The sequence below is a fragment of the Saccopteryx bilineata genome, chromosome 3, assembly GCF_036850765.1.
Source record: "Saccopteryx bilineata isolate mSacBil1 chromosome 3, mSacBil1_pri_phased_curated, whole genome shotgun sequence".
Taxonomy (NCBI): domain Eukaryota; kingdom Metazoa; phylum Chordata; class Mammalia; order Chiroptera; family Emballonuridae; genus Saccopteryx; species Saccopteryx bilineata.
The window spans coordinates 266588471-266602797 of NC_089492.1; the positions used below are offsets into that span (position 1 = coordinate 266588471).

The 14327-nt window shown below is 40.4% G+C and overlaps 1 protein-coding gene across 9 annotated transcripts in view; it reads left to right on the top strand.

Annotated features, from left to right (window-relative positions):
• ZMYM6 (zinc finger MYM-type containing 6) overlaps window positions 1-14327 on the top strand; it is a 72040-nt gene that overhangs the window by 30215 nt on the left and 27498 nt on the right. For all 9 annotated transcript variants that reach the window (XM_066269684.1, XM_066269689.1, XM_066269685.1 and 6 more), the window contains 5 exons: window positions 399-549; window positions 1554-1669; window positions 2344-2622; window positions 2791-2941; window positions 3729-3901. In XM_066269684.1, coding sequence (XP_066125781.1) covers window positions 399-549; window positions 1554-1669; window positions 2344-2622; window positions 2791-2941; window positions 3729-3901 — 870 coding nt within the window. The remainder of the gene's footprint in view (window positions 1-398; window positions 550-1553; window positions 1670-2343; window positions 2623-2790; window positions 2942-3728; window positions 3902-14327) is intronic.

Sequence of the window (14327 nt, forward strand, 5' to 3'; positions counted from 1 at the left end):
CTTAGAGTCTTACTAGCTAAGTAACCGTAAAAGTGGTAGACTCTCTTCTAGATTGATGTCTAAGTCTGCACTGAGGATTGCCCTTTGGTTCATGGATTACCTGGTTGTTTGATTATTTGTGATGAGTAAAGTATGTTATGACTATCTAATTCAGTACTTTCAATGTGACTTGTTGCTAATTTAGCTGAGTAGTTATTATTTTCAGTTTACTTTTTTTTATTGTCTTAATGAACTTTCCCCACATCCCAATTTTTGAAAAAATCTATGCTTGGTGTGGCCTTACTGTCATGCTCAAATATTTCAAGCAAAGGCAGTGGTTGTAGGCACCTTTTCTTAAGCAGTATGTATATATGTATTATATGTTTAGGTATGTGAATGTTATTTTATTTTCTTAACAGAATTCAGCCCAGACTCCTCCGTATGCCTTGGGGAAATCACTGAGGCCCTCGGCTGAAATGATTGAGACGACAAATGACTCAGGAAAAACAGAGCTTTTCTGCTCTATTAATTGCTTATCTGCTTACAGAGTTAAGACAGTTACTTCTTCAGGTAATGTTGAAATTTGATAAATTTATAGATTTAGTAACTATTAAAGAAGAATATAATTGCTTTTTTTTCATTTTGTTGTAAACTAAATTTATCTATATAGTTAAACAAAGACCCAAGATTGGCTTAGTCTCAAATAACTGATTTTTTAGGCTCTGGCCGATTGGCTCAGTGGTAGAGCATTGGCCTGGCGTGCAGGAGTCCCGGGTTCGATTCCCGGCCAGGGCACACAGGATAAGCGCCCATCTGCTTCTCCACCCCTCCCCCTCTCCTTCCTCTCTGTCTCTCTCTTCCTCTCCCGCAGCCAAGGCTCCACTGGAGCAAAGATGGCCCGGGCGCTGGGGATGGCTCTGTGGCCTCTGCCTCAGGCGCTAGAATGGCTCTGATTGAGGTGAGCGACGCCCCAAGATGGGCAGAGCATCACCTCCTGGTGGGCGTGCCTGGTGGATCCCGGTTGGGCGCATGCGGGAGTCTGTCTGACTGCCTCCCCGTTTCCAGCTTCGGAAAAATACAAAAAAAAAATTAAATAAATAAATGAAATAAAAATAATTGATTTTTAAAAATTTTTTTATCGATTTGAGTGAGGGAGGAGGGAAGGGAGGGCGAAGGGAGAGAGAGAGACAGGAACATCAATCTGTTTCTGTGTGTGCCCTGACCAGGGATCGAACTGGCAACCTCTGCACATCAGGATGATGTTCCAATCAACCGGGCTATCCTGCCAGGGCAAAGAACTGATTTTTAAGTGAAAATAGTTTTTCACAGATTTCCTTTGTTGAGGTATTTTTACTGTAGTTTCATACATGAAAAGAAAAAAGTAAAACCACATAAATTCCACGTTAGTTTTTGTGTAAATGGAACTTAATTGAGGAAGTTGCAGATAGCTTTACAGGGTGTAATGTTCCTTGATTTTTGTATTGTATGTTATTTGTGTTTTTATTCTAATACAGTTTTGGATTGTTTGTTTATCTGTATAACTTACTCATTGGTTTTTATTTCTTGTTACCAAGGTGTCCAGGTTTCGTGTCACAGTTGTAAAACCTCAGCAATCCCTCAGTATCACCTAGCCATGTCCAATGGAACTATATACAGCTTCTGCAGCTCCAGTTGTGTGGTGGCTTTCCAGGTACGATGTGAGGTGATGTTTTACCCCTGCAGTTCTCTCACTCATTGGTCTATGGCAAAATGCTAGCTGCTGAAGGTCCATACTTATAAAAGATTAAATTTAAGTTAGAAAAAAATCCTGTTCATCTGTGGAAGCTAGGATATGGCTAGGATACGTGGTGTGGCGATGTGTTCATGTGCCCCTTCCTCTCTTCCTTTTCTGATCCTGGGCCAGATACATAATGACTCCTGTCATAGAACTGTAAGCCTTGACTTACTTGTTACATTTTCTCCTCACTGTCAGAGGAAGTAGAGTTTTTAGTGGTCCTCCAGGGCAGGAAGATGCCTGATGCGGTGACCCTGGCACTAGTGAGAAAGACACTACTGGTGCCCTCTGTGTTTAATAGCCATCAGAGGCTGGTTGGTGATGGGAGTATAGGTGGGGGTTACCTTGGCAGAAAGGAGAGGCCTGCTGTAACTTATTGGGGTAATATATACTAGCGGTCTTTGTCTGAAAAGCCTGCGTTTCTCAGGCCTATTCTGGAAGAATGTCATTTAAACTCTTTGTGTGTACCACTTTATAAATTTTAAAGAAATATTTGCATGGAAATTAATTTATTAAAATCAGAAAATGAAATTACCAACTTTCATTATTTCTCAATTGTTAATATTTTTGCCTTATTTGTACTCATTCAGAATGTATTTAACAAGCCAAAAGGAACAAACTCCTCAGCACTGCCTCTGTCTTATGACCCAGCAAGCCCACCCTCCAGGTCAGCAGTGTCAGCAGGAGGAGCTAGTACCTCTGAGGTTTCCCTCGGCTCTGCAGCAGCTGGTGTCCAGTCTCTCGCTGCACCATCCCAGCAAGTTGCTTCCCAATCCCAGCAGGTTGCTTCAGCCCATGTAGTTGTTCAACTCACGTGTCAGCACTGTTGCCATCTATTTGCCACAAAACCAGAACTTCTTTACTACAAGGTAAAGAGAGATCATGAAAGGGATTGAATATAAACTTATCCAGTAGAAGCATTTTTGTCTCTTCATCTTTGACAGTCATTTAATTTGCTTTGCAATGACAACGAAAAGGATTTCCTAAAGATAAAGCAACTGTCTAATTAGATCTTAATGGTTGTTCTTTCTCTTCAGGGTAAAATGTTTCTGTTTTGTGGCAAGACTTGCTCTGATGACTACAAAAAGAAAAATAAAGTTATAGCAATGTGTGACTACTGTAAACTACAGAAAATTATAAAGGAGACTGTACGATTCTCAGGGGTTGATAAGCCATTCTGCAGTGAAGGTAAAGAAAGAAGTACAGTTTTATCCACAGAGCATGTGGTTATTATGAAGCATTCACTATGAGTTGGGCTATAATCCACAATTAATGTTCACATAATTTTTGTTTTAGGAGATAACAATTTGAGGCTTTTAAATTGAGTTTATATTTAACTCACGTTAAAGTCTATCTTTTTAAAGATTTTATTTATTGATTTTATGTGGGGGTGGGAGGAGGATGATGGACGAGAAGTAGTTGCTTCACTGTCTATGTTCATTGGTTCCTTGTAGTATTGTGCCTTGACCAGGCAAGCCCAGAGTCTTGAGCTGGTGACCTCATTGTTCCAGGTCTGCATTCTGTTCACTGTGCTACCACAGGCCAGGCTGAAGTCTGTCTTTTTAAATGTTACAATACTCTCAGTAAAGAAAAACTTTTGAAATATAATTAAATCAGTAGTATGATATGCAGTACAGAAAATCTCTTCCTATGTTTAGCTATGACTTCAGAGATCGTTTTATTCTTGTGCCCATTCATGAAAAGGGTAGTTAAGCAATTATGGCTTTTTGGCTTAAGAAACTTATATACCTCTGACGTTTCTGAATAGAGATGGCCTAATATTTAGACTATATCTAAAAGGTGATATGAGTTTGTTTTGTGAATAAAGAGTCTATCCTTTTTAACCTATAGGCAAATAATTGTGTGCAGTATTTAGAAATTAACTTAGTTGGCATCTAAGGTTTTAGACTCACTTTACCTCCTTCAGGTTAATGTAAATGTGATGTTTTTTCCTTTCATCCTTTCTGATTCTCAGTTTGCAAATACCTCTCTGCCCGTGACTTTGGAGAACGATGGGGAAACTACTGTAGGATGTGCAGTTATTGTTCACAGACGTCCCCTAATTTGATAGAAAACCGTTTGGAGGGCAAATTAGAAGAGTTTTGTTGTGAAGATTGCTTGTCCAAATTTATAGCTCTGTTTTATCAGGTAAATGTAATATATCTCTCTGGCTTTCTAAAGTTTGTAAAAATTATTTTCTGTTTAAAATATGTTCAGGTGATGTGAATAAAATTTTGTGTTTAGAATTGGGTAAAATAAACTATGGGCTCCCAAAGCAAAATTCAATTGATTATAAAATTGAAATCTTTGGGGTAAAGAGTATAGAATTTCTGGAGACTTTGTTATTATTTGAGAATATGTTTCTTCTAAATTTTGCTTTCTTATAAGGAACATTGACCTTAGTTATAACTTTGAGTTTTTTTTCAGGTTAGAACTTTACACAATTAAGTTGCCTTAAGCCTCTCTCATACAGAAGGTTACTCTGAGGAATCTGAAGTCAGACCTTGTACTCATTTCATAGGTCAAATGTCTATGAGTGACCTCCTTACCCACCTTCTTTTTAGAAAATTACTTTCTTTGAAAGGATAACAATGAACACTACAATTGTTTAAACTACTAATACATGTCCAGTGCTTCACAAGTGTTATTTCATTTAATCCTCATGAAAAGATTTATAAACTTATTGCCAGTTTATAAATAAGGAAAAAGAGTAAGTAACATGTCCTCAAAGAAGCTGATAAGTGACAGCTAGACAGCACCTATAACACTCCAGTAAAATCACCTGTTTACTTGTCTCCCTGCCCCCTTCAAAATATAATCTCTTGAGGGGAGTTATGTACTTTTCATAATTATATGACCAGGACCTATCTCAGTGCTCAAGACAAAGGATTCTTCAATGGGTATTTGTGGAATGAATCAAAGTCTTGATGACTCTGAAGTCCATATTTTTCCTACTGCAGTATGCTGCCTCTTAACCTTTTAAAAATAGAACCTATTTTTAGATGCCTTCATTGGTAATTTTGAAAATAGGAGATCAGCTTTTATGTTCTCTCGATTGAGGGTATCTATATGAAACAAGTAAGAATGTATATATTTTAACCACAATTTATATTTTTTGTTTTTCAATTGCAGTTTATGTTTAATATTATTTTGTATTAGTTTCAGATGTACAGCATAGTGATTAGACAGTCATAAAGTTTACAAAGTGTTCCCCCAGTATTTCAGGTACCCACCTGGCACTGTATTTAGTTATTACAGTATTATTGACTGTATTCTCTATGCCAGGGGTCCCCAAACTACGGCCCGCGGGCCGCATGCGGCCCCCTGAGGCCATTTATCCGGCCCCCGCCACACTTCCGGAAGGGGCACCTCTTTCATTGGTGGTCAGTGAGAGGAGCATAGTTCACATTGAAATACTAGTCAGTTTGTTGATTTAAATTTACTTGTTCTTTATTTTAAATATTATATTTGTTCCCGTTTTTTTTTTTTACTTTAAAATAAGATATGTGCAGTGTGCATAGGGATTTGTTCATAGTTTTTTTTTTTTAATTTCATTTTTTTTAAATAAATTTTTATTTTAATGGGGTGACATCAATAAATCAGGGTACATACATTCAAAGAAAACATTTTCAGGTTATCTTGTCATTTAGTTCTGTTGCATACCCATCACCCGAAGAGAGATTGTCCTCCGCCACCCTCCATCCAGTTCTCTCTGTACCCCTCCCCCTTCCCCTCTCCCTCCTTCCCTCCCCCCACCCCCCATAACCACCACACTCCCGTCCATGCCTCTTAGTCTCGCTTCTATGTCCCACCAGTGTATGGAATTCTGCAGTTCCTGTTTTTTTCTGATTCGCCCATTTCACCCCACACAATGCTACCAAGACTCCACCATTCCGCTGCAGGTGATCCGATGTCATCATTTCTCCTAGCTGAATAGTATACCATGGTGTATATGTGCCCCATCTTCTTCATCCAGTGCTTTATTTTTTTTTTCTTACAGTGATTAAAAGCCTTTAAGCAAACTCTTGGCCAATACAGCAAGAATCCCTAAAAGAGTAGTGTCCTTAACATGTTCACCAAGTCCAAGTTGGCCCCATCACCATGCCAAATCCCTGAAAAATGCAAGCCAACCACAGTTCAGTCTGTTAGAAGCTGTCACAGGGAGCAGGAGTCCAGGAAAGTTCCCCACAGGAAAAGTCCGCATGGCACTGGAATTGTTGTCACCATTCTATACTTTGCAGCTCATGTCCAAGTCCCAATGACTGCTGCTTCTAGCTGGTAATGATTCAGGTAGACTGGAAAAAGCCATTTGCAGCATGTGTGGATATGGAGCTTCTGTTCTCCTCTGCCTGGAGAGTTGAGACCAGGTTGCTTTTCTGTGGAGCTCTGTGACTGTGGCCTGGTAAAGAGAACCTTGGGATACACTAAGCTGAGTGGCAAAGGTAAATTCATAATACAAGTTGGCAAAAGGAGGAAAGAGAGCTCTAAATTAGGAGTAGGTCCCAGCCTGAAATATGAGTGGGGCATTTAGGTAGGAGGGATAAAGGAAACACTATATATTAAGCAAAGCAGCAGAAAATAGGACTATCAACACCCACAACAGAGATCTTTGAGGGAAGAATAAAAAACCTGACTATTCAGGCTAAACATAGTTAAGTGGCCCTTGTGCAAATGAGATCAGTTTACCTGCTTCTTGGAAGAAATACCCTAGTCTCGTCCACAGTGTCGTAGATGGGGCCAACGGCCCTGGGCACCTTCAGCCTTCAGTGGCAAACCCCAGCTTTCTGGGCAAGGTTAGGTCATAGGTGGCTGGAGCAGGGCTGGAAGAGACTGAACCCTCCCTTAGAGGAGCGAGGGGGAAGCCCACCTTCCAGTGTCCCTGTTTCCTCACAGCAGAGGCATGTAAGCCTGGCAGGCTTTAGCTCAATGACCTTCCTTTCCACTATTGAAGCAGGACCCAGATAGCATCCTATGAGACCCCTTTGGGGCGTTGGAGCCTTTAAGGGTGTATCCTAAAAGCTGGTAGTTCCCCTGATCTTTATTGGGCTTTTTCTGCCTCTAGGTATCTTAAAAGCCATTCTCAGAAGATCTCGCTGAGGGGTTTGAGGATTCCCATCTGCCTATATAAATCTTTTCCATATATCTGGAGCTATTTGGAAAAAAGACAGAACAGTGTTATTAGCTAGATCTAATAAAGAAGGTAGTAGTTTGCAGGTGAAAAAGATTTGGTGTCTCCTGTTCATCAGCATTCAAAAAAAATGTAAATTTTTTTTTTTTTTTTAAGTAAAAAGCATGATATGGTAGACCCGTCGGAGTCGTTGGCCTGGTGTGCAGGATTCCTGGGTTCAATTCCTGGCCAGAGCACACAGGAGAAGCGCCCATCTACCTCTCCACCCCTCCCCCTCTCCTTCCTCTTCGTCTCTCTCCTCCCGCCCACAGCCAAGGCTCCACCGGAGCAAAGCCACCCTGGGCACTAAGGATGGCCCCATAGCCTCCACCCCAGTCGCTAGAATGGCTCCAGTTGTAACAGAGCAACACCCCAGATGGGCAGAGCATTCCCCCCTGGTAGGCATGTCAGGTGGATCCCAGTCAGGTGCATGCAGGAGTCTGTCTGACTGCCTCCCCATCCCCATCCTCAGAAAAATACAAAAAATAAATGAATAAAAGAAAAAATACTAAAAAAAAAGAAAAAAAATGGGGAGGCATTCGCTTGTGCTAAAGCTCCAGGGAGCATGGAGTGAGCTTGACTATGTCCTATGAAACATGGAGCTCTATGTTGACATATAAGTCTTTGAAGAAGGAGGAACTGCTGAAATAGTTTATCAGCATTTGTCCCTAAGACAGCAGTCTTTATAGTGGGAACACCATACGTAAATATTTGCTGTCTGTCTATAGATTAAGGGGGGAATATGGCAAATGCTGAAAAGCCATGATCTTTGTGTCCCTCCCCTCCCCCAACCCCCTCCCTCCTCCCCCCACCCTGTTACCCCAACACTGTTGTTCATGTCTCTGAGTCTCATCTTTATGTCCCACCTATGTATGGAAACATACAGTTCTTAGTTTTTTCTGATTTACTTCTTTCACTCAGTATAATGTTATCAAGGCCCATCCATGTTGTTGTAAAAGATCCTATGTCATCATTTCTTATGGCTGAGTAGTATTCCATAGTATATATATACCAAAGCTTTTTAATCCACTCGTCCTCTGATGGACACTTGGGCTGTTTCCAAATCTTTGCTATTGTGAACAATGCTGCCATAAACATGGGGGTGCATTTCTTCTTTTCAAACAGTGCTATGGTGTTCTTGGGGTATATTCCTAACAGTGGTATAGCTGAGTCAAAAGGCAGTTCGATTTTTAATTTCTTGAGGAATCTCCATACTGTTTTCCACAGTGGCTGCACCAGTCTGCATTCCCACCAGCAGTGCAGGAGGGTTCCCTTTTCTCCACATTCTCGCCAGCACTTATAATGTGTTGTTTTATTGATGAGCGCCATTCTGACTGGTGTGAGGTGATATCTCATTGTGGTTTTAATTTGCATTTCTCTAATCATTAGTGATGTTGAACATTTTTTCATATGCCTGTTGGCCATCTGTGTGTCCTCTTTGGAGAAGTGTCTATTCATTTCTTTTGCCCATTTTTGGATTGGATTGTTTGTCTTCCTGGTATTCAGTTTTACAAGTTCTTTTATAAATTTTGGTTATTAACCCCTTATCAGATGCTATGTCAAATATATTCTCCCATTGTGTAGTTTGTCTTTTTATTCTGTTCTTATTGTCTTTAGCTGTGCAGAAGCTTTTTAGTTTGATAAAGTCCCATTTGTTGATCCTGTCTTTTATTTCACTTGCCTGTGGAGACAAATCAGCAAATATATTGCTGCGAGAGATGTCAGCGAGCTTACTGCCTATGTTTTCTTCTAAGATGCTTATGGTTTCATGGCTTACATTCAAGTCTTTTATCCATTTTGAGTTTATTTTTGTGACTGGTGTAAGTTGGTGGTCTAGTTTCATTTTTTTGCAGGTAGCTGTCCAGTTTTCCCAACACCATTTGTTGAAGAGGCTGTCTTTACTCCATTGTATTTCCTTACCTCCTTTGTCAAATATCAGTTGTCCATAGAGCTGTGGGTTTATTTCTGAGTTCTCTGTTCTGTTCCATTGATCTATGTGCCTGTTCTTATGCCAGTACCATGCTGTTTTGAGTACAATGGCCTTATAATATAACTTGATATCTGGAAGTGTGATACCTCCCGCTTTTTTCTTCCTTTTCAGGATTGCTGAGGTTATTCGTGTTCTTTTTTGGTTCCATATAAATTTTTGGAATATGTGTTCTATGTCTTTGAAGTAAGTCATTGGTATTTTAATCGGTATTGCATTGAATTTATAAATTGCTTTGTGTAATATAGACATTTTAATGATGTTTATTCTTCCTAACCATGAGCACGGTATATGCCTCCACTTATTTGTATCTTCCTTGATTTCTTTTATCAATGTTTTATAATTTTCTGAGTACAAGTCTTTAATCTCCTTGGTTAGATTTATTCCTAGGTACTTTATTTTTTTGGTTGCAATGGTAAAGGGGATTGATTCCCTGATTTCTCTTTCTGACCGTTCATTATTAGTGTATAAAAATGCCTCTGATTTCTGAGTATTGATTTTATATCCTGCCACCTTGCCAAATTCATTTATCAGGTCTAGTAGTTTTTTGACTGAGACTTTAGGGTTTTCTATATACAATATCATGTCATCTGCAGATAATGATAGTTTTACTTCTTCTTTTCCAATTTGGATGCCTTTTATTTCTTTTTCTTGTCTGATTGCTGTGGCTAGGACTTCCAGAACTATGTTGAATAAGAGTGGTGAAAGGGGGCACCCCTGCCTTGTTCCTGATCTTAAGGGGATTGCTTTTAATTTTTGCCCATTGAGTATGATGTCGGCTGTGGGTTTGTCATAGATGGCCTTTATCATGTTGAGGTATGTTCCCTGTATTCCCATTTTGCTGAGAGTTTTGATCATGAATGGGTGCTGGACTTTATCAAATGCTTTTTCTGCATCTATTGAAATTATCATGTGGTTTTTCTCCTTTCTTTTGTTTATGTGATGAATCACATTGATTGATTTGCGAATATTGTACCAGCCTTGCCTCCCAAGAATAAATCCTACTTGATCATGGTGTATGATTTTTTCCATATATTGCTGGATCTGGTTTGCTAATATTTTGTTGAGGATTTTTGCATCTAAGTTCATCAGGGATATTGGCCTATAATTTTCTTTTTTTGTGTTGTCTTTGCCTGGTTTTGGAATCAGAATTATGCTCACCTCATAAAAGGAGTTTGGAAGTCTTCTTTCCTCTTGAATTTTTTGAAATAGCTTGAGAAGGATAGGAGTTAGTTCTTCTTTGAATATTTGGTAGAATTCACTTGTGAAGCCATCAGGCCCAGGACTTTTCTTTTTTGGGAGTTTTTTGATAGCTGTTTCAATCTCATTTGTTGTAATTGGTCTGTTTAGGTTTTCTGATTCTTCCAGATTGATTTTTGGAAGATTATATGTTTCAAGGAATTTGTCCATTTCATCTAGGTTGTCTAGTTTTTTGGCGTACAGTTCTTCATAGTATTTTCTTACAATATTTTGTATTTCTGTTGTGTCAGTTGTTATTTCTCCACTCTCATTTCTAATTTTATTTATTTGAGTCCTCTCTCTTTTTTTCTTGGTGAGTCTGGTTAAAAATCATACACCATGATCAAGTAGGATTTATTCTTGGGAGGCAAGGCTGGTACAATATTCGCAAATCAATCAATGTGATTCATCACATAAACAAAAGAAAGGAGAAAAACCACATGATAATTTCAATAGATGCAGAAAAAGCATTTGATAAAGTCCAGCACCCATTCATGATCAAAACTCTCAGCAAAATGGGAATACAGGGAACATACCTCAACATGATAAAGGCCATCTATGACAAACCCACAGCTGACATCATCTTGTTTACCTTTTCAAAGAACCAGTTCCTGGTTTCATTGATCCTCTGTATTGTTTCTTTAGCCTCTATGTCATTTATTTCTGCTCTGATCTTTATTATTTCCTTCCTTCTACTAGCTCTGGGCTTTACTTTCTGTTCTTTTTCTAGTTCTTTTAGATTAGGGGTCTCAAACTTGCGGCCCGCCCACCAATTTTGTGCGGCCTGCAGACTAATCAAACTTCGTGGATTAGTCTGCGGGCTGCACAAAATTGATGGGCGGGCCCAAGTTTGAGACCCCTGTTTTAGATGCAGGGTTAAGTTGTTTATTTGAGCTTTTTCTAGCTTCTTGAGGTATGCCTGTAATGCTATAAACTTCCCTCTCAGGACTGCTTTTGCTGTGTCCCATAAATTTTGAGTTGATGTATGCTCATTATCGTTTGTTTCTAGGAATTTTTAAATTTCTTCTTTGATCTCAATGTTAACCTATTCATTGTTTAATAACATGCTATTTAGTTTCCAAGTGTTTGAATGTTTTTCAATTTTTCTATTGTGGTTGATTTCTAGTTTAATGCCATTGTGATCAGAGAAAGTGCTCGATATGATTTCAATCTTCTTAAATTTGTTGAGCCCGCTTTTGTGCCCTAATATGTGGTCTATTTTAGAGAATGTACCATGAGCGCTTGAAAAGAATGTATATTCTGCTGTTTTAGGGTGAAAGGTTCTGAAGATATCTATTAAATCGAGTTGATCTAATATGTCCTTTAAGTCTGCTGTTTCTTTGTTAATTTTCTTTCTTGAGGATCTAATGATGTTAATGGGGTATTGAAATCCCCTACTATTATAGTATTGCTGTTGATCTCGTCCTTTAAGTCTGTCAAAGTCTGCTTTATATATTTAGGTGCTCCTATATTAGGTGCGTAGATATTTATAATGGTTATATCTTCTTTTTGGATTGCTCCCTTTATCATTATGTAGTGACCTTCTTTATCTCTAACTATGGTTTTTGTTTTAAAGTCCATTTTGTCTGATACAAGTATTGCTACCCCAGCTTTTTTTTCATTTCCATTTGCGTGAAATATTTTTTTTCCATCCTTTTATCTTCAGTCTGTGTGCATCTTTTGATTTAAGGTGTGTCTCTTGTAGACAGCATATGTATGGGTCCTGTTTTCTTATCCACGCAGCTACCCTATGTCTCTTGATCGGATCATTTAATCCATTAACATTTAAGGTTAGTACTGATATGTAATTGTTTATTGCCATTTTTTTTCTTTAAAACTGTTTTTCTCTTTTGCTATATTCTTTTTTTCCTTTGATCTGTTTACAACAGGTCCCTTAGCATTTCTTGCAGCCTTGGTTTGGTTGCAGTGAAATCCTTGAGTTTTTTTTTGTCTGTAAAGCTTTTTATTTCTCCTTCAATTTTCAATGATAGCCTTGCTGGATAAAGTAGTCTTGGTTGTAGGTTCTTGTTCTGCATTACTTTGAATATTTTTTGCCATTCCCTTCTGGCCTCAAGTGTTTCTGTTGAGAAGTCAGAAGTCCTCCTTATGGGGGCTCCTTTGTAGTTGATAGTCTTTTTTTCTCTAGCAGCTTTTAATATTTTCTCTTTATCATTTAGCTTTGGTAATTTAATTATGATGTGTCTTGGTGTTGGTTTCTTTGGGTTTCTCCTTAATGGAGTTCTCTGTGCTTCCTGAACATGTGAAATGTTTTCCTGCCTTAATTGGAGGAAGTTTTCCGCTATAATATGTTTGAGCAAAGTCTCTATCCCTTGTTCTTTCTCTTCTTCTTCAGGAACCCCTATGATGCAGATGTTATTTCTCTTCATGTTGTCACAGAGCTCTCTTAGAGTTTCCTCAGACTTTTTGAGTCTCTTTTCTTTTTTCTGCTCTGCTTCTGTGCCTTTATTTATTGTGTCCTCTAACTCACTGATTCGATTCTCTGCTTCATCCATCCTGCTTTTAATTCCTTTCATTGTATTGTATTTGTCATTTCTGTCTGATTCTTTTTTATTATTTCAATGTCCTTTTTTATATTTGTTATCTCTTTATTTAGGTTTTTGTAATGGCCATCTATGGTTGTTCTAATATCTTTGAGCATCCTAACAATCGTTATTTTAAACTCTGCATCTGGTAATTTGGTTATATCTGATTCACTTAGGTCCTTTTCTGGGGATTTCTCTTGGTTTATTTGTGTTGTATTTCTCTGCCTCCGCATTTTCTCTTCACGGGAGTGGCTGTGATCACGTGCTCGGGTGCACAAGGGTTGGTGGCCTTTGCCTTTGCCCCGCCCCTGTGTGTGACGTATGCTCAGTCCTGAGGGCACTGGCGAGCACCTTTGCTCAGCTGCGGGTTTCCACCTGTTTCCGAGCTTTCGCCCTGCCTTTGCAGGGTGATCCCACTCAAGTAACAGCTGCTAGCCTAGCCTTGGCTCTACCGCCGGGCAGGGCTGTGTGCCCAAGCTCAGCTCCGTAGCGGAACTCTGCCTCTTCTGGGCTTTTGACTCCACCCCCGCGGGAGGAACCGGCTACCAAATCAGACCGCAAGCCTGGGTTGCTCGGGCGGGGCAGGGCAGGGCTGCACTCCTCTGCCCTTGCTCCGGGGCTGGTTTCTACCCTTTCCGGGATTCCCGCCCTTCTCCCTTAGGCTGGATTACAGGCTGCCGGCAGCTGAGCTTGACCGCTTTTGTACGCCCCCTTCTCCCCAGCCGGGCAAGATTGAGCTCACACCTGAGCCCAGTGGTGGCCAGCCGGCTTCCGCCCCTGCCAGCAGAACCGCGCTTTTGTCTCCCGCTGCTGCCCACTCTCCGGTGCGCCCTCAGCTGCGTGGGTGGGGGCCTTGCAGCTCGGACCCTAATACTCACTACTGTAGACCCGAAAGCTCCCTCCTTCTATGCGACTCTGCTCTGAATGCTGCGGGGGAGCTTGTTTGGCTGCTCTCCTGCTTCCCTTTGCTGGTATTGCTGTTTCCGGGGGAAATATTCGCTGCAGCTTTGGGGAGTGACTCGTCCCAGGGGTTAGGGTGGCTATCTCCCAAAATGTTTCTCCCTATGCCTCCTAGATTGCACTCTCTTCCTGTTACTGTGGTTTTCTCCTCTCTCCCCCATCCCTAGGAGCCCCAGGTGATTGTTTTTGAGAGAGATGTTCTGCGCGGTCCCTTTAAGAAGGATACTGGGTCTGAGAAATCAGACTCTCTCACAAACAGTATCCTGACTTGTTTCCAGCTAAATACTGTCCTTACGCCTCTTCTGGGGCCTGGGGCTGCCGGCTGGGGCTTTGTTCCTGGGGCTCAGGACCCTTTCCCCTCTGCTAAACTCACTTCCCGCCACGCGAGTTTCTCCCTGCTGCCCTTCGCTCTGAGGAGCTGGGCAGCCCTCTCTGCGTTTCCGCTTTTCCTACCAGTCTCTGTGTGGCTTCTTCAGCATTCCTTGGTTGAAGAGTCCTTTTAGTTTAGTCCAAAGTTGGTTTTTCCAGATGATAGTTCATTGTTGGGCGGATAGAGTGTATTATGCTCACTTTGTTAAAGAGGCCGTTGCCCAGGTGATATTAATGTGTGTTGAGAATTGTTGTAGCCTGAGGCTTGGTTTTGGGATTAAGCCTGTCCCACCCTTTTTGGTGTGAGGT